The sequence below is a fragment of the Pogona vitticeps genome, chromosome ZW-PAR (genome assembly GCF_051106095.1).
Source record: "Pogona vitticeps strain Pit_001003342236 chromosome ZW-PAR, PviZW2.1, whole genome shotgun sequence".
NCBI classification, from domain to species: Eukaryota; Metazoa; Chordata; class Lepidosauria; order Squamata; family Agamidae; genus Pogona; species Pogona vitticeps.
In genome coordinates this window covers 203,304-221,842 of record NC_135800.1, presented here as the reverse complement: position 1 = coordinate 221,842, position 18,539 = coordinate 203,304, and the positions used below count along the sequence as shown (strand labels likewise).

General features: G+C 58.7%; 1 protein-coding gene across 7 annotated transcripts in view; it reads left to right on the top strand.

Annotated features, from left to right (window-relative positions):
- Nucleotides 1–1,288: 1,288 nt before the first annotated feature.
- The window catches only part of VAV2 (vav guanine nucleotide exchange factor 2), a 71,937-nt gene continuing 54,686 nt past the window's right edge, over nt 1,289–18,539 (top strand). The window contains exon 1 of one of the 7 annotated variants that reach the window (XM_078382704.1): nt 1,289–2,102. In XM_078382704.1, coding sequence (XP_078238830.1) covers nt 1,899–2,102 — 204 coding nt within the window. In that variant the 5' untranslated portion in view covers nt 1,289–1,898. The remainder of the gene's footprint in view (nt 2,103–18,539) is intronic. The other 6 variants (XR_013539636.1, XM_072984709.2, XM_078382705.1 and 3 more) reach the window with 6 other exon arrangements.

Below are 18,539 nucleotides of genomic sequence, written 5' to 3'. Positions count from 1 at the left end.
AGCCTGGCGCGTCAGCGGGCGGAGCTTCCTTCGGGCTCGCTCCCGCCCCGGCCCCGGCCGCGCGCGCCTTCCTGCCCCGAGCGAGCCGGGCCCTCCTGCCCGGGCCGGACCGGGGACGCGGGCGGGACCAAGGGCCTTGGCCGGAGCGCCATCCGCTCAGGTTCCGTTCAGGGGGACCCGGAGCTTTCCCGGCAGAAAGGCCTCCCCAGCGGTGGGTTCCTCGCGTCGGGGGCCTTCGGGGGGCGCTCTGGGACCGCCGGGAAGCCCGTCCGAGACCCGCTGGATCCGAATACAGTAAACTTGGTCGCCCTCGTAATAATAATAATAATAATAATAATAATAATAATAATAATAATAATAATAATAATAATAATAATAATAATAAAGCAATTGATTACACAGATAGGCTTTGGCACCGAATTTAGACTAATAGTCCAACCACTATATCCACAGAATTCTGCCACAATAATAAAGAAGGGTAGGACGGAATCACTATTCCCAGGGTCGAGACAGGGCTGCCCCATCATCTCCCATTTCAGTCACCTGGGGCCATAGAAGTCATCAGAAAGGGTAGTTCAGTTAAAGGCGTAGATACCAGAGAGGAGGATAAAATACAGTAAATCTCTCTGCAGACGATACGTTGTGAATAACTGAAAGCCCCAAAGGTACGTTGCAGAAAACCAGAACACGTTTAAATTTCTTTGAAGAAATAACTGGTTTGAAAGTGTTTGTTTATGTATTCGTTGTATTTATTTCTTCAAAATAGCTTAGCCCGGTTTCCTCCTTTAAAAGGCCGCAAGGCGGCGGCGTGCCTCGTCTCTCAAAAGACAAGAGTTGGACGCGAACCGCCGTGCAATAAACGTGCAAAGGCTAAGAAGGCTCGCGCAGGGGAAAGGCCGGCGGGGAGAAGCGCAGCCCCAGCAGGGAAAGTACAAAGGGGGGCCTCCAGCCGCGCCGAGACCCGCGCACCTGAAACACCTGGGCAGGTGAGGGCGGCCCCGCTCCCGCCCGCCGCCGCGTGCCTGCCCTGCGGAGGGAGGGCAGCTGGCCGGCCGCCCTTCCCCACGTGTTGCCGCGGCCTTGCCCCGCCTCTCCAGCCCCCCCCCGCCCGGCGCTAAGAGGATGCCGCCCCCTCCCCCGCCCCCGCGCAACACCTCTGGCTGGAAGAGGGAGGGAGAGGAGGAAGGGGGGCGAGTGTGCGCCGGGCTTCCTCGCGGGCCGAGCGAGAAGGGCGGGGGCGGGAGGGCCGGGGGCGGGAGCTCCTCCCTCTCCCCTCCCCTCCCCTCCCTCTCCCCTCCACGGCAGCCCCTCCCCCGGCCACCGGAGCGCAGCCCAGCTCAGCGCAGCGCAGCGGGGCGGGCGGCGGAGGGAAGGCAAGGCGAGCCGAGCCCTCGCTCAGCGCCGGAGGAAGAGGAGAGCGGCGGCGAGGAGGAGGAGGAAGAGGAGGAGGAAGGCCCCCGGGGGGGGGGGAGAAGACGCCGGTGCCGCCGCCGCCTCGGGCTCTTTGTTCGCGGGCAGGGGCGGCTCCCGGCCGGCGCCCCTTCGTCCCTTGTCCCGGAGGCAGCGGGCCGGGCGAGCCTTTCGCGGGGGCGGCATGACGGGCCGGCGCCGGCCTCGCTGAGGAAGAGGAGGAGGAGGAGGAAGGCTCGGCTGCTCCAGGCCCCCGGGGCCCCCGCCATGCACCCGCCGCCGACGCCGTCGCCACCCGGAGGAGAAGCCGCCGCCGCCTGGGGGCCCCTGCACCGGGAGAGACCGGCCGCCGCCGCCGCCGCCGCTTAGGGGAGCGTGCCTGGGAGCTCGCCGCCGCCGCCGCCGCCGGGGTGGTGGTGGTGGGTGTCGGTCCGCCGCCGGCCGGCCGGCCCGTGTCCCGCCCCGTCTGGTCCCGTCCGGCCGGGGCCATGGAGGAGTGGCGGCAGTGCGGGCGCTGGCTGATCGACTGCCAGGTCCTGCCGGCGCACCACCGCGTGGCCTGGCCCTCGGCGGTGGTCTTCGAGCTGGCGCAGGCCCTCCGCGACGGGGTCCTGCTCTGCCAGCTGCTGCACAACCTGGCCCCGGGCTCCGTCGACCTCAAGGACATCAACTTCCGGCCCCAGATGTCCCAGGTGAGCCGCCGCCCCCCCCCGCCCGCCCCCGGGGAAGGAAGGCAGGGAGGCAGGCGGGCGGGCCGCCCCAAGAGGAAGGGGTCCCGCTTGGGGCGAGAGAGGGTCATGCCTCGATAGCCCCCCCCACCCCCACCCCCGGCTCCTCCCTGTGCATTTACTGCCAACGCGACTGAGCCCGCTGTGGATGTCCGTGGGCACCTGCTCTCTGGTAGACCAGGAAACCATTTCCTGGGTGTCCCAGCTGGGAGTCTGCAGTGGTCTATGACGGGTGTGTGTCTGTGTGTGTAGGTACAGGGAATGGCCTGGGATAAGTGGCCTGCTTTGGGGGCGATGCTGAAAGGGGAGGGCGTGTGGGGCCCCAGAGAGTCCCCTGCCAGCCACACGACTCTTGGCTCCCGCTTTGCCAGTTATGCCTTTCGCTGCTGGAGTGAATTTTCTTAGAATGAATTGCTGCCGCTTGAGAAAAAATGCTGCTCAGCTCTAGGAACGGAATGGAACCTCCATCTCTACCTGCAGTCTATCTGAGCATGAACCGCAAGGGCAGGGGAGGAATAGTGGGTGTGTCACCAGTCCATACCCAGCTGGCCCCTCAAATGGGTCCGGGCTGCTGGCGTGGAGGAGGGCCTTGCCGTTGGTTGCTTAATACTCCAGGTCCCCTTGGAGTGCATCGAGGGGGGGGGGGAGTCTCCTTCCACCCCTTTTCACCCCTTTCGCCTCTGCCTGACCTTTGGGAGGCCAGATCCTGCACTTTTCCTGCAGGGGCTGAGCTTGTTGTCACCTTGGGGGGGGGGGGTTATGTGCTTGAGACAATCTCCCGTGGAAGCAAAAAAGCAAAAAAGCGGTGGGTTCTGCCAGGCTGATGAAAGGCTGTTTTCCTAAAAGGTTGTACTTGTTGTTAGTCTGGGGACTCATTCTGCCAATCCAAGGGAAGCAGGCATTTAAAAAAAGAAGAAGCCCCCCCACTCCCCTCCTTGTTCCTTCTCCACCAAAAGAGGAGCAATGGAAAGATCAAGGCTTGTCAGTGTGTTTGGAAACTCGGAATGATTCAGAGGAGAGCTCAGGAAAGTGGCGCGGAGCGGGCCCTGCGCTCTAACAAGATGCAGGAGAGGTGAGGAGGTGTGACGGTGGAGCAAAGCAGAAGGTCTTGAGAGGAAAGACACACAGGGTGGGAGCACGCACACACACATGGGGGGAGAGGAGGGTTGCCCAGTGAGGTGGAGTTCCTGCCTGCAAAGTCCAGGCCTGGGAGGTGGAGCCCCTGGGCTTCCTCCCAGGAGAGAAGGGCTGACGGACGGAGGCTGCCTTGTGTGGGTGGGTGGGTGGGTGTCTGGCTGGCGGGTGCGGTGAGCCCCTCCTCACCCATCATTCCTCCCAGCATTCAAGGGTCCAGAGACTCAGTGCCAGGGGATGGGGTGGGGGAGAGCGGCCGGATTTGAGCCCTGCTCGTTGGGAGCCTCTATCTTGGCCCCTTTAGTTGGCAACCTGCTGTTGGAAAATAGGGTGGCTCAGAAGGGCCTCCTCATCCGCCGGAGCGTGGCCTGTCTCTGCCACGCAGGGGACCTGGTGGCGCAACCATTGCCCACGAACATCGCGCTTCTCAGCTGGGTGCCACAGTCCAGGCAGAGGCCAGGTGGGAGGGGGGGTCATTTCATGCTCCTCCAGGGGCCACAGGAGAGTCACTGGGTTAGGGCTAGGAAGGATCTCAGGTGGGGGGGGCAGGAAACGGTGCAAGGCCCACGGCCCACGTGCGCTTACTTTGCTCAGGGTGGGGGTGGCCCCGTCTTTGATGCTCTGCCTCCCCCCCTGTCTCACACCAGCATCAGTCTTAAAGGTGCCCCAGGAGCATTGGGCGTTCTGGCGAGTGTGGCTTCCGCTTCGCAGAGAAGGGAGAACCGCTTGACCCTGGGAGGGGCCGCTTGTAAAAACAGCTGTAAAGTTTAAACCCTGCCATGAAAGTTCTTTGGAACCATCAGCCGAAGCAGCTCGGATGGATGAGCCAGGTGCCCCCCCCCCCCGGTTCTGCAGCCGAACCTCCCCTTCGCGCCGGCTGCTCAGTCAGCCGAGCCTGGAGGGGGGAACCACTGGTACTGATCCAGGGAGCTGTCCCTTCCCTGCCGGGCCAGCTGACCTTTCCCAATGAAGAGAGACAGGGTGGGCGGTGAGGGAGAAATAGCTGGCCCGAGGCTGAAGGGCCGGGCTGTTCTCCTCCGTCTTGCCTCATCGCTGGTGCTGGGAAAGGATCCTGGCCAAGGTCCTTCTTCTGGAGGACACAAGGCACCTTGAGAAGGGATTTTTCTGCAGCCGGTCCCGCGAAATTTCCAGCCTTTGGCTCAGGATGAGCTAAAATGCTCTGCCATTTGCCTGGAAGGACTCAAGGGTGGCAAAGCCTGGGACACACACACACACACACACCCTCGACAGCCAGCGCAGAGGGCTGGGTGTGGGGCTGAGAAAGAGAGAGCAGGGGCCAGCCTGGCTTGGAGCCATTTATGCCACCTGGGTGACGGCAGGACTGCGCCTCCCCCCCCCCCCCCGAAAGAGGCAGCTCTGGCTTGGAATGGCCAGTGAGGGGAGAGCACCCTCTCCTCCCTCCTCTATGGAGGCACTCGGGGCCCCTCCTCCCCCCTCGTTGCTTTTCGGGCCCTCCCCAGGGTCCCCCGAGGGCTGGGTTTCCAAGGAGAAGCGCCAAGGAGGGTCCCTGTAAGCAGGCAGGCCACCACGAAATGGCCCCGTGCTTGGCATAGATGCCGTTGGCTTCAGAGCAGAAGGGAGGGAGCCATCCTGGATCGGGCCCACCGAAGCCCGCTGTATCCCTGGCACCGATCCCAGCAGCTGCAGCTTATGAGGTCATCTGCTGGCAGCGGGGCACCCAGTGTTCGATTCCCCCCCCCCCACGGTGCCTCCCGGACAGGAGGGCTGGCCTCGATGATGATCCTCCGCTGGGTCCCCTCCAGCCCTGCCGTTCTCCGAGGAGGAGGAGGAGGAGGAGGTGGGGGATTGTGGTGCTGTGCAGAATGCCTCCCCCGCCCTTGATAGACGCAGGAGAATGAGGCAGCAGAATCATTGTTCGAGGGTGTGTGTGTGTGTGTGTGTGTGTGTGTGTGTGTGTGTGTGTGTGTGTGTGTGTGTGTGTGTGTGTGTGTGTCCTTCTAGGTGAACGGGTGTAGAGTTTAGGGTTTGTTTGTTTTGGCCCGGGACCTGCCAGGTGATCTGCAAGGGACCTCCGGGCAGGGGCCCAGGCTGCCGGCCAGTGCTTAGAAGCAGCGGTTGGGGTGGGCCGAGGACCGGGCGGCTTCTGCCTTCCCTGCTGCCCTCTCCTCTGGGGACGCCTTCAGCTACACCAGCAGACCAGGCCCCCCAGGGGAGCTGGGCCCGGTGCCGTCCCCAGCCTGGACTTCAGGAAGGTGGCCGAAGGGGTGGCCAACGCAAGGGCAACAAAAGACACCGTCACGGGGACATCCCCCATCCCCGGAATCCTCCCCAGGTTCATTCCTGCTTGCATGCGGGAAGTCTAATGAGAGATTTAATCCCGGCTTTGCCCCTGCTCCTGCTTCCCTTAAAATACATATTTGTTCATGTGGCTAACGGCTTTGACTGCTCACTGGATTCAAAAGGCCATGAACAGAGAAAAGTGGCGTTAATTAATGCCCTGCCAGATTGGGTATTACTCTTGTCTACCTGCGGTGGTTTTGTCGTGACCCCTGAACCTCTCCCCCCCGCCCCCCCCCCCAGCCGATGAATCTGTGATCGGGAACTGCTTTGTTTGAGTGCTGGGAATAGCTCAGTAGATTTAGATTCTGAAACCCCTGTGTGGTGGCCACCGTGGCTTTCTTGAGCCCCCGTCTTGCTATAAATACTCTGCGCCCGGCGAGGCGGAACGTTGAAAGCCCTCAGACGGTGGAGGCGCTTCCTTGGGAGCCACTGAGGCAGAAAAGGTACGGGGCGGGTTCTGCTTGTCTGTTTGTTCAGAGGAACATGCGTTCCCCCCCCCTCACCCCCGCCTGGGGACTGAGTGGCTCAGGTGAGGCCTTGCCACAAGGAAGCTGCTCTCCTAAGGGTGGGGGCGCCCTAGGCGAGGTTCCTCCACCTGGTTTCGCCCGGGTGGCGTTGGCTGAAAGGCTCGTCTCTCTGCTTGCAACTCATGGGACCGCGGTGTGCTCCCTGCAAGAGAGGCCCCCTCGGATGAAGGGAGATGCAAGGCCGGCCAGAGCAGAGGCTGGAGGACACCGGGCAGGCTTTCTGGGGGGGGGGCGTCCCTGGCCTTGGCTGAGCCCCTTTCCTCCCCGGCCTGTGCTCTGCCGGCGTGCGGATCCCTAGAGGCTCCTGTCAGGCCGAACCCTAGGAGAGGTCATCTGGGTCCCTCCCTGCCAGGCTCCGTCTGTCCTGCCAGGAAGCCTTGGCCAGGTGTTTTCGTGTTGCACGGTTCGTGTTGCGTGGCAGAATTCGTGGTTTCCCGGGCCAGAGCGAGATTCTCTGAGGAGGTCCAAGGAGGCTCCCTTCCTGCGTCCCTTCCACCCCCCCCACCCCCCAGAGATCCCCTAGCGATGCTGCTTCCTCCTCAGGAGGCCAACCTGGGTCCGTGACTCATCCCGAAAGCAAAGGGGATGAGTTTGCCCCGGTGGGGAAGGGACCTTTTCTGACTCACTGATGCGCCATAAATGTGCTCAGGCCGACCGAAGAGAAGAATTTGCTGGTTCCTGGAAAGAGGAGCCAGGCTGGCGGGGTGGGGGCCCCTCCCTCCCTCTCCCCCCACCCCCACCCCCACCCCCCCCTGTTTAAGCCAGCCGCCTTCACGGGTGGCTGGAGAGCGGCCTGAAAGTTCATTTCCTGGTCCAGCCGGTCTCCACGGTCCAGGCCGTGTGGGGCCACCCCTCTCCTGTCACTGCAGTGGGTGGGTGGGTGGGTGGGATGGAAGCGTTCCATCAAGGGAGGGCGTCGTGTTCATCGTCCGTGGCCACCCCTTCGATCTGCGAGCCGAGCAACTCATTCTGATTCAAAGCCTGAGCGGTCCGGAAGTTGGCGAGCGCTGGGATTTCTCTGTGATTGAAGCCCAGGAGATTTGCATGTCGGGGCCAGCCTCAAGGGCTGTTTACAGTAAACCCCCCCCCCCAGCCAGCCAGGCGTGGTTTGCACAGAATTGCTGCCGGTGAACCTGGGGCCGGTGTGAATTCAACCCTCTGAGCCTTCATTTGAGGAGAGAAAAACTCCTTGGAGCCAGAGGCCTTTTGAACAATGCCCCTCCAGGGAAGAAGTGGGCTGTTTTTCTTCTCTTGTGGCCCAGGGAATTCCGGGCCACCGGAGGGACTGCCTGGGCACTCTCATTGCCCACAGCCTGAAGGCCGCTGGGAAGTGGTGTCTTCCGTGGGCTGCCCAAGGTTCACACAAGGGAAGGCCAGCCTGGGTGTCTGGCCGGCCGGCCGGCAATAGAAGAGGAGGAGGAGGCACTTCTCTGAGGCTGGCCTGGTTGGCCCTGTGGCATCTGAAGCCGCTCAGGTTGCCCCGCTGGCCACCAGCCTGAGGAGTGGCTGGAATTCCCTTTTTTGCCAAAGCCCTGGAAAGAGAGAAAAAAGTGGCTTCCGAAGGAGCTGTGGGGCATAGATGTCGCAGGAAGACGGGGGGGGGGGGGCAGCAGGATTTGCCCAGGCAGACAAAGGGCGTTTTGTGAAGGGCTTCAGTTCCACTGAAACGGCTGTTTTATTTCTGCAAGTGGAAAAATATGGCTAACCCAGCACTTGGAAGCCGGGGGGGGGGGCACAGGGCGGGGAAGGCATCCAGGAGCCAAGCTGAAGGCATGCAAGAGGGCAGTGCATGTCTGCGTGCACATGTGTGCGCGCGCTCCAGGATGGGAGGAAGGGGGATCCTGGCCAGGTGCCTCGAGGTGGTTTGGTCTGGGCTCAGCAAAGAGAGTGTGGGGCTCCTTAGCAGTATTGGGGGGGACCCTAACCAATTAACCTGCCCCCCCTGAGTTCCTCCCCCCCACTTTCTCCCTCTGTTCTCTCTGCCACAGTTGCTCTTGGGGAACAATCTTCTGTGCATCCCTTGGCAGCAACAGGAAGGGAAGGCCGGAGGGGCCGGGACTCTCCATGGCGGGGGGGGGGGCTCGCTTATTGTTCAGCACGTCTTGCACAGAGAGAGAAAGAGAGAGAGAGAGAGGCTGCCATTAGCACAGTGAGCGCTGCTGGTGCCGCTCCTCCTGTCCTGCGCTCTCCGTGCCAAGGAATTTGCCTCTCCTGACGGGGCAAGGGGCCTTCTTCTTCCCTGGTTCAGTTGGAAAAAGGAGCATTTAGCCTGCCCCTTCGGAAGGAGACAAAGGAGGGAGGGAGCCCTCAAGCGAGTGAGCAAGCAAGGCCTTCGATTGGGAGAGGGAGGGAGGGGAGCGGATATTCCCATCTTCTGGCTGGGATGAGAGCCGGAGGCTCAGGAGCATCAGAGGGCTTCATCCGGAGCGCCTGAGCAGCCCAGACTCTGTGCCTCTGCTTGGCCTGGGAAGCCTCGCTCCCTTGCTGGCCATCCGGGATGGTTTTTAAGCAGCAGCCATTGCCCAGATCCTTGTAGGAACTGTCGGGGGCAGTCGGGGGGGGGCAGATCCACCTGCCTTTCTGGCCCTTGCTGGCCCTCCTGACAAAGAGCAGGAGATGGACCACCACCACCACCCCAACCATCGCCCAGCCCAGGTTTCGCAAAAAGATACAGTGAAAGCCAAATAGAAATAAAAATAGAAAGTAGTAGTAGTAGTAGTAGTAGTAGTAATAATAATAATAATAATAATAATAATAATAATAAAGGCTATTTTTTATATATTTTTAATGTGAGCTTCCGTGGACAAGTCAAAGGCTGCCCCTTCTACCATAACAAAAAGATGCAAGTCTCGGTCACCAAAAGTAGTGGCAGGGAGTTCCGGGAGCTAGTGGTGCATCTTGTGGAGGAGGACTTTTCCTTTCGCTGGTAAAGCGCTGAGTCCTTGTGTTATGGGGAATGCATCTGTAATTGTCCGCCCAGCCCAAGCCGGGCCTCCCTTTCTGGGGCTTGCCCGTTACACTGTATCTTTCCTTAAATAATCCATGTTTTTTTTCCCCCCATTCCACCTAAACATTGAGTCAAAACATCCCTAAACTTAGTTCCCTTTGCCCCGCCAGGTGTCAGAGCAACACGACCCATATATCCTAAGGTGCTGAATCTGCTCCCTGCACGCCCACCGCCCGCCCCCCCAACTCCAGATTTCACCCGGGCTGCTCCAGCCGTCCTGCCGTAGAGGCCGCCTTACCCAATTAGGCTTCTAATTGTGGCTGATTTAGGAGAGCCCCCCCCCCCCAAATGGTGTCGCAACACCTCCTCCTCCTCAACAAGGCCGGTCGAAGCCGGGTTTGCAAACACAGCTCGGACAGATGTGCCCCCTCCCTCTCCCCCCCCCCCGGCTGGATCCTGCCGGCTCTACCGATATCGTATTAGCATCGACCGGAAGGTAAATGAATGCGCTGCTGCCTGACAACGACCTGGGCTTTGCACCCCCCCGCCCTTGTTCTGCTTCTCTCCCCACCCCCACCCCCTGCCCCTCCCCCCCCCAGTGTTGCGGCATTATCTTTTTCCCAATAAGAGCCTTCCGGAAGATTCCTCCGGGGATTTGAAGCTGAAGCGCCATCACATCTCTTTCCCCCCCCCCTTGCCCCTGAATATAATCTGTAGCCAGGCAGTTGAGGAAGCGGAAAAAGCGATGAGAGGTCCATTCCTCCCCCCCCCCCCGGAGACCCCAGGCAGGAATTAAGCCAGGCTGCGTCCCCCCCCCCCCCCCCGACACGTTCCAATCTTGGGTTCCAACGTGGTTCCCCCCCCCCCCCGTCCCAATGAGCAGAAATAAAACAGGAGAGGTCCTGAGCGGTCCAGTGGTGTGCGGAGGGGGGGGGGGGCTGGGCTTCTTCCTTCCTTCCTTCCCTCCCCCCAACCCCCCCCCCCCACCGCCTTGCTTGGTCCAGGTCCTCAGGAGGATTTGTGGCCAAGGCAGAAAGGGGCTCGCCCTCCCCCTTGGCGGTCGGCCCCCCCCCCCCAAGCAACGGGGCCCCCCCTCTGTCTCTGGGCCGCCCACGTGCTGGTCAAAACCTTCTGGCTTCTGCCTGATTTTCTCCACCCTTAAAAAAAAAAATCCCCGCGGCCAAAATTCTGTTCTCAACTCTTGAACTTCAGCCTGTGGTCGCTGGGCTTCTGGGAATGAAAAACTCAGCTGTTTTCCTGCTTCCCTCCAGGAAAAGAGAAGGGGGGTGGGAGCCGGGGGGGGGGCGGTTTTCCATGCCGAAGAAGGAGGGGCACCCCGTCTTCCTCTGGGTGACTTTCTGGAAGCCCCAGGGCCCGGGCAGAGGCTGCCTTGTTCCTGTCTGAGGTTTCGTGGGGGGGGGGGGAGCCTCCCTGCCTGAGGATGACTCAGGGTGGGGAGGGGTTTCCTCAGAGGAGGGGCGGGCAGCTCAGCAAAGGGTCCAGCCCTCTGGCAGAAGGAAGAGATGAGCCCTGGGGAAGGGGGGGCAGGCGAGAGAGAGAGAGAGAGAGAGAGAGAGAGAGAGAGAGGCGGAAGGGAAGCCAGCTCACAGTTTGGGGGGGGGCGGGGGGGATGGCTGGAAGAGCCTGGAATTGACCTCCTGTGTCTCTCTCTCTCCCCCCCTCCCTATGTAGAGGAGGTTCTAGGAAGCATTCGGGGGGGGGGTGTCATTCCATTTGTGAGCAAACCAGGAGTTGGCAAGTCAAGGCTTGGACTACACATCCCATTAGCCCTAGCCAGCAGAGTCCATTGTGAGGAATTGTGGAGCTGGTAGTCCCACTGTTGGAGAATTTTTCTTTCTTTCTTTCTTTCTTTCTTTCTTTCTTTCTTTCTTTCTTTCTTTCGGTGGTGTTAGACCGGTTCATTTTTTTAATGAAAGGATGGGTTTGCCAGGAATGAAACTATTTTCATTTTAAAGATTACTTCTGTCAAATGTTGTTCACAGCAGAGAGAATCGTAAGCAAGCCCACCTTCCACCCCTCTGCCCTCAGTCAGGAAGGCTTTTGAAGCCTGGCACGCTCTCTGATCAATATCACCGTGTCTCCTTGTGTGGGGAGGACCACGTGGAGGACCAGAACCTTGTCTCACTGTGCCTTGCCCCCCCCCCGGATCTTGTGCCCGTGGTGACCAGATTCCATCTTGTTTCCTTGCGCAGGAGCGTCCTGCCCTGGACATTCAGACGTGCCATGGTGGCCTCTCTCCCGTTCTCCAAATGCAGGGCAGATGTTTCACCAGCGGGTGCATTGCTTGCTTGCTTGCTTGCTTGCTTGCTTGGGTTGGGTTCCCTTTGATTTATTTACCAATGGAGGGGGCGGTCACAGGCGGAGGGAGCTGAGCAACCCTGGGCGTCCGCCATAGAACCATCCACTCAGCACTGCAGAGCTGGAAAGGGTCCCCCAGGGGTCATCTATCCCATCCCCTCATGGACCAGGAAATCTGCACCTCAAGCATCCTTGATGAGCGGCAGGCCAGCCTCTGGTTAAAAACCTCCAGGGAAGGGTGTCAGCCCCCCCCTCCTGAGCCATAACATATGCAAGCCCCCCCCCCATTCTCTCCTGTTCATGCATCGAACTGTATGAGGTGCGTTCCATGCTTTTGGAAGTTGCATCTTGGGAAAGTCTGGTTTATTGGCCATGAATGAGGTTGATATTCTCATCCAAAAGACAAAAGCACCGGGGGGGGGGGGAGAGAACACCTTCCATTTCGCCTTTCTGAGTTCTCTAGTAGCAGTTTACTGGTGGCGGGTGGGGGGGGGGAAGAGAGGAAGTGTTTTAACCCCTTTGCCTGGCAGTGTATGTGTGTGTGTCTGGGGGGTGTTTGTCTTCAGCCTGGAAGCTTTTCTGGAACTTCTGTTTTTCTCTGAAGAGCGGCCCTCGCTTGTTCTTCAAGGCTTGGCCTGGAGCACGAGAAGGAATGAGGGGTGAACCCGGCCTTCCAGGAAGCCATTCAATGTCCTTACTTCCCACTTGACATAAACAGCCAGATTATAACACAGCATAAATCTGAAAATTATCTCGGTGATAAATCTGAAGTACGTGCCCTTTCCTGGGCCCATCAGGTTGTGTCCAGGATAAAAGTGAAGGCTCATAAAAATTACCCGCTGGAGAACCGCACACACACACACACACACCCCGCCCTGTCCTCTCACCCCCCACCCCACGGGCAAGGTCTTCTCGGCTCCAAAACGGCTTTAGCTGATTTCCTCTTGGCCGACAAGGGCCTTCGATGAAGGGAGCCAGCTGTTGTTGTTGAGTGGATAATATCCCGGGCGAGGTAAGCCGGGCTTAGGTCTAATGCAGAAGACTAATTTGTGGGTCCGAGGTAAACACCCCCGCCCGCCCCAAAGTCTGTCTCCCCCCCCCCCCCGGCTGCATTTGGGCGCTAGGAACGGCTATTGTTTGGGAGACAGAATTTGCCTCCCTTTGGGGGAGAGATTGCCTCTAAGAAGGGCAGAGCTGAAGGGGGGCGGCGGATGCTGAAGCAGGCAGGGCAGGCGGCCGTGGGCCTGGGCTGCAGGACCTGAAGGGAGGTGCCTTCCCCCCCCCCCACCGGGCCCCAATCTATCACAGGGAGTGACCAGCAGCAGAGAAAGGAGCCGTCCGTGCGGCTGCTTCCCTGGCCCTTTCTGAGCATCATCCCACAAGAGGAAGGGATGGGGTGGGGTGGGGTGGGGTGGGGTGGGGGTTCTCTCCTGGGTCCTGGCTCTCCAGCACGGGGGGGGGGAAATAATCACTCACAAGCAGTTGGGGGAGAAGAACTGCCAATGGCTTTCCTCGGGAGCCCTTCTGCAGGCTCTGAGAAACCCATGTTTTTTGCAAATAAATGAGCAAATAAATAAAATGAGCGCTGCTGCATAATAATGGAGTTCAGTATGGGAGATAAGAAAAGGAGGCAGGGAGTCCCTGGAAGCCAAGATGTGGGGCGGGATGGGGGGGGCTTGGCATGGGGGGGGGCTGTGCTTTATGGCCACTAATGGCTTCCTCCCCCTGAAGTAGCTTTGCTGCCTCCCGACTGACCTCTCTGGGGAGTGATTTGTAAACTCTGGATGCGAAGGGTGACGTCAGGTCGCCTTTTCCATCAGCTGCAGTTGGCAGACACTTCCTGAAGGCCGCACCACATAGACCAGGTGGCAGTAGTCTAGCCGGGAGAAAACAGGGGGGGGGCTCTTGACCCAGAGGCAACAAGGCGAAGCTGGCGGTCCAGAAAAAGCAAAGGAAAGGCTGCTCCGGACAGCAAGAATTTTGCTCCTTTGCATCAAGTTCAGTTTTGAGAACGGCCTTCAGTCTGTCGAAGGACTTGTTCCTGAATAGCAGCTTTAAGGTGGTTGTGAGCTATAATGAGATTTTTTTTTGAGGGTATCTAGATATTTATACATTTTCTACTCCTCTGTTCATTAGTTGAGTTCACAGTTTCTGCCACTGAAAATGTGTCTTTTTACAAGTGGATAACGGCACGTGGTGGTTGTTTTTAAATTTTGTTTTCTGTAGCAAACCTTTACCAAAAAAAAAAACCTGCATATAGAATAGGATGGTTTTTTAGATGAGCTAAAATGTTCTTTAAAATGCAGCTTTCTGAAGAGGAGCAACTGTCTAAGTGGAGGCCTGTTAGGACAAACCGACTCAGAATTAAGAAATGTACTTTTTGCTGCAGGTCTGTTGTTGTCAGGGCCCCCCCCCCTTGCAAATAGATGTCAGTCAGCTTAGGTGAATTTAATTGGCCCCTGCCAGAAACTCACCTGGCCTCCTCCTCTCCCTCTCCCTCTCGTCTCCTGGATGGCAGCCACCACCACCACCCCTTCCCCCTCCAGGGCCTGCGGCTTCTCCCACCCACCCCATAATTTCCTCCTCTTCATTTTGTGACAAGCAGGCATGCAGATTTTTCTCTGGCCCAGTGGTTTCTTGGCTTCTGCCTCCAGCGAGATAAGGGGCAGGCCATACATCACCCCTCAGAAAGTGCCGAAGCGCAGCTGCTTTCTGCCTCCGTCGGTCTCTTTATCTCACGGCTCCGGCCGGTTTCTGGGCCCCTCTCTGCTCTGGGGGGGGCGGCCTGCGCCATGCAGCTCAGCACCCACCCACCGCCCTCTTTGATAGCGCTGGTGCAGCCACCCTGTAAAAACATCTTCTCCCTGGGTGAAATCCCACGAGACCCTTTCTGTTCCAACAGACCCCCACAGCTTCTGATCTGGAGCCCTGCAGCAGCCTTCCGAAATCTCAACCCATCCATCATCGGCTTCCTCCCCCCCTCCTTCCCTCCGTTCTCTCCAGTCTTATTTGCTACTTCATTGCGTTTCGCTTGGAAAGACCTCAGACGTCCCCTCCAGCCGCCTTCTGTATTAGGAAAGCACCTGGTGTAACAGAACCAGCCAAAGCTGCCCTTTCTGGGTGTGGGTGGAGACGCTGGCAGAAAACCCGTCCTGGAAGCTGCCCAGGGCCGGCGTCCATCGCCGGGCGAAAGAGGAGCCTCTTAAAGGCCATCCAGGAGGAACGTCTCAGACATGGACGGAAGGAAGAAGGAAGGAGTGGGTTTTCAGCCTGGAAACCTCACCTAGAAAGAAGCATAAGGGGGATAGTGGCTGCTCCGGCTGGTTGCCACCCGTGGGCAAGATTGTTTATTTTCCTGAAACCGTTGGCACGCTCAGTAACAAGCAACAGCTGCTGGCAAGATCCGCACTCTGCTCTCCGGGCTGGCCAAACCAGGCACAGAGGCTGGGGGGCCCGCAGCTTGCAATGGGCCCCCAACCTGCGGCTACTTTTCACTCCCTCCCTGCCCGAATTTGTTGTGGTGGTTGTGGTTGTGGTTGTGGTAGCAATTGGGGCAGGTGGGGGGAGAAGAAGAAGGAACACAGACACCCATTCCTTTTGCTTTTCCTTCTCAGCCAGTTTGCAGGCAGGACCAGCTTTGTCCCCCCCCCCCCCTGGCTGATGGTCTTCCTGGAGTGAGCCCTGCTACATCTGGGAGCAAGGCCACCCTGACCTAAATTCTGACTGAGTGGCCCCTCCCTTGACCTTGTTTCTCAACCTGTCCAGGTTATACTGGGGGGGGGGGGGGATGGCCAGAGGCCTCTGCTAATCCTTTCCTGGCTTCACCTCTCCCTCTCTCTCTCTCTCTCTCTCTCTCTCTCCTCTAGATGAAGGGCTAACCCTCACCCACCCACACCTCCCGGCCGCTGATCTCCATTCCCCCCCAGTCTCTGGGCCCTAGTGGCCGGCTTTAATATATGTATACCTTTATGGCTTTTATTTACACCCAGTTGAAATGATCCTAGGGCCAGCTCCATTTTAGAAGCCGAGGAACCTGAGTCTGGGCAGGTTCAGAGGGAGGCCTGAGGCATTGCACGGGGCTGGTTCTTTCCCCCTCCTCCCCCCTTTGATCTGCAACAAGCCTGCGAGGTAGGAAGGACGACCGGTCCAAGGTTCCCCCTGAGCTGGCTTTTGCAGCTTGCTGGAGCCTTAAGTCTGGGTCTCCCGAGGGGGTCCCGGCTCAGCGCTCTGAAGGGCTGCTCCACACTGCCTTTTCGTGCTCTCCGGACACCCTGCCTTCTAGGAATGGGCATGTCCTTGTTGCCCCACCTGGCAAGGAAGCGGCTGACGAGAGAGCTTTTGAGCACAAGAAGAGGAGCCTCCGTCCCTGGGGTGTGCTGGCCGCCTCCGTCTTCTAATGAGGTCTCGGAAGGATGGTAATTGATTGAGGCTCAGGAAGTCAGCCTTCTCTGCCGGGGAGAAGATGCTGCCTGTTTGCCATAGCTGATGGATCTCGGCAGCGGGCAGAGTGCAGCCCACCGCCTCCCTGCGCAGCGGATTGAAACGAGGGCAGCCACGAGAGAAGGGCTGGCCGTGGAGGCCTCTTGCGCGGGGGCCTCGCCTTGCGTCAAAAGGAGTCTCCCTCGACCCTTCAGCTGGGACTCGGGGGGGGGGCCCTCACCCACCTGGGGCTGGAGGGGCCCCGTGTTCTTCTTTACCCACCCTGGCAGCCTGTGTTCGTACCCCTGCATCATCCCTTCCATCTGCACCGTTTCTGGAAGAAGCGGCTGAACTGCTGGTCTCTGCTTAAAGGAAGGGGGGGTCTCGGGAGGGGGGGAAGCGATGATGGGGTCAGCCAAGAAAACAAACACACCAGCAGAGCGGAACTTTGGAATTTTGTACGCCTTTTTAGTTTCAGTTGTCCAGTTTAGAGCAGCCAAAAGAAAAACCCAAACACCCAACCCCATCCGGTGGCAGATGGCTGGACTTCACTAGAAGGAGGCCTCTGTCCCCTGCAGGGTCGCTCAGGTCCCGCCCGGGGGTAGAGAGGGACCCTAGGACCCCGGAGTCCCTTCGGGCCTTAGGAGACAAAACCCTGGCGAAACCAGGAATGAAAAGAGACGCAGGCAAAGGATTTATTTGCTGCCTCCGAGAAGGGCTTCCGGGGGGGGAGGTGAGCCTCGTCTCGGTACCGTCGGGGCCAAAATGGGGCCGGGGATTCACTCCCAGGACGGCAGACCCCTTTCCCTTCCCTCCCGGCTTCATGGAGCGTCTTCTCTCCCCCCCCCCCAGCGAGGCGGCGACGCGTCTTGGGCCGGATAGTTTACATGTCCTGGCCTGTGTTCAGCCCTATAGGGTTGGGAAGGTTTTGGCCGCAGTGAAATCTGGGACTTTATAGATTGTTTTTGTTCGGAGATTTGTAAATCGCTCCAAGGGCATGGCGGGTGTTAAGTAAATAAATGGATGTTCAAAGCCTGCAGGCAGGCCAGCATTCTCGCCGGCCAGGCGCTCGGCGGGAGTCCGAGAGGATGATTCTCCCTGCCCCCCCCCCCCCCGCTCGGCCCGTGTGCAACCTCCTGGCTGATGATCTTCTTCGCTGGCTGCGTTTATAAGGCAAGGCTCAGCAAGAGCGCGAGGGGCTCCTTGACCCCTCCCGGCCCAGGATGGCTGTCCGTCTGGAGGCGATTGGGAAGAAGGGAGGGGGGGCTTTTCCTCCCCCCCTCACAGAGAGAGCGTGAGCTGTCCCAGAGCCCCAGTGTGTGTGTGTGTGTGTGTGTGTGTGTGTGTGTGTGTGTGTGTGTGTGTGTGTGTGTTTTCTCCCTGCACCAATGCTCTGGAGAGCTTCCCTCCCCACCACCCACAGATTTTGTTTTGTTTTTTGTTTTGAAATGCAACCGCCTCTTAAAAATAGAGAAGGTAGGAGGTGTGGGTTCGTTGGCTGCCATCCTGAGATCACAGACCTGGGGAAATGCCAGGAAGGAGCCAGCAGGAAACCCAGACAAGCGACAGGCCTGGATCCTTGGAGGGGGGGGAGGGAGAGAGATTGGGGGCCAGGCGGCGGGAAGGACCTTGAGTTGTTTTTCTCGTGGAGAGACTGTTTCTTCCTCTGTCCTCCTAAAAGGCGCTTCGTCATGGGGGGGGGGAGAGGCTTGCTGGCAGGGGGGGGGTTGGTCCCTCGTGCAGCTGTGTAATGAAGGGGAGGGGGCAGAACTGGCCTAGGCAGGGGGAAAGGTCTGGTTTTGGCCATTTGGCCCCTGACCGTTTTCTGTCCCTCTGTTTTGCAACACCTGGCCAGGTGCGTGACTGAGTGAGCCGAGTGTGATTATTTTGTGTCCCCCTCCCCCACACAAGTAAAGGTCAAATCAAACTATTGCCCTGATGTGGAGGCTGGGTTTCGGACTCTGTGTTTCGGTCAACACAGCTGCCTCTGTGTTCTGCTCCATTTAATCTGTTCTGGCATCTAAATCGGTCCCAGTGCTGGTTGAGCCTTTCTCTCCCTGCGAAAAGTGCAGTGATCTTTGAACAGGATGGAAAACAGGTTGACCAACAGAGGCAGCGGGAGGAGAACATGTCAGAAACAGAAAGAAAGGGGGAAATGCAAGATCATGGGTGGGAGACGGAGGCAGAGGGGGGGGGGCTTTTTTTGCCAGCAAATGGCATTCTGAAAGACTTTGTCTTGGCAGAGTTTGAACATTTATGGCTTATAAACCACTATGAAGGAGAAAACGTTCAGGGACCTCCCGAGCATTATTAAAAGTTCAGGAACCCCCATGGCAGACCACCCTTTTTGGGTTGTTCTCATCAATTGGCACTTATGGTCTCCCTCAGAGACACTGGTAAGAGAAGGAATAAGAAGTTCCATTTACTCACAGTTCTAACTATGTCAAAACACAGCATCCTGTAGAAAACAATGACTGGTTACATGAACAGAGCTTTACTGATTCATTGATGCAGACGGATTAAGTGCATGACTGGCTTGAACTAACCGCGTAGCTCTAACTTGCCGACTCCGGACTTACTCACTACATGGCGTAGTCTCACTGACTAAAAAAGAGCAGGAAAGGGACTCTTGAGCAAAGAGGCGGGGCTGTCTTCAAAATCATGGAGGGAACCACTGGTGGTTGCTGGATCGTTTGACAGTTGATTGACAGCCCAGAAAGGGCCCTCCCAGCC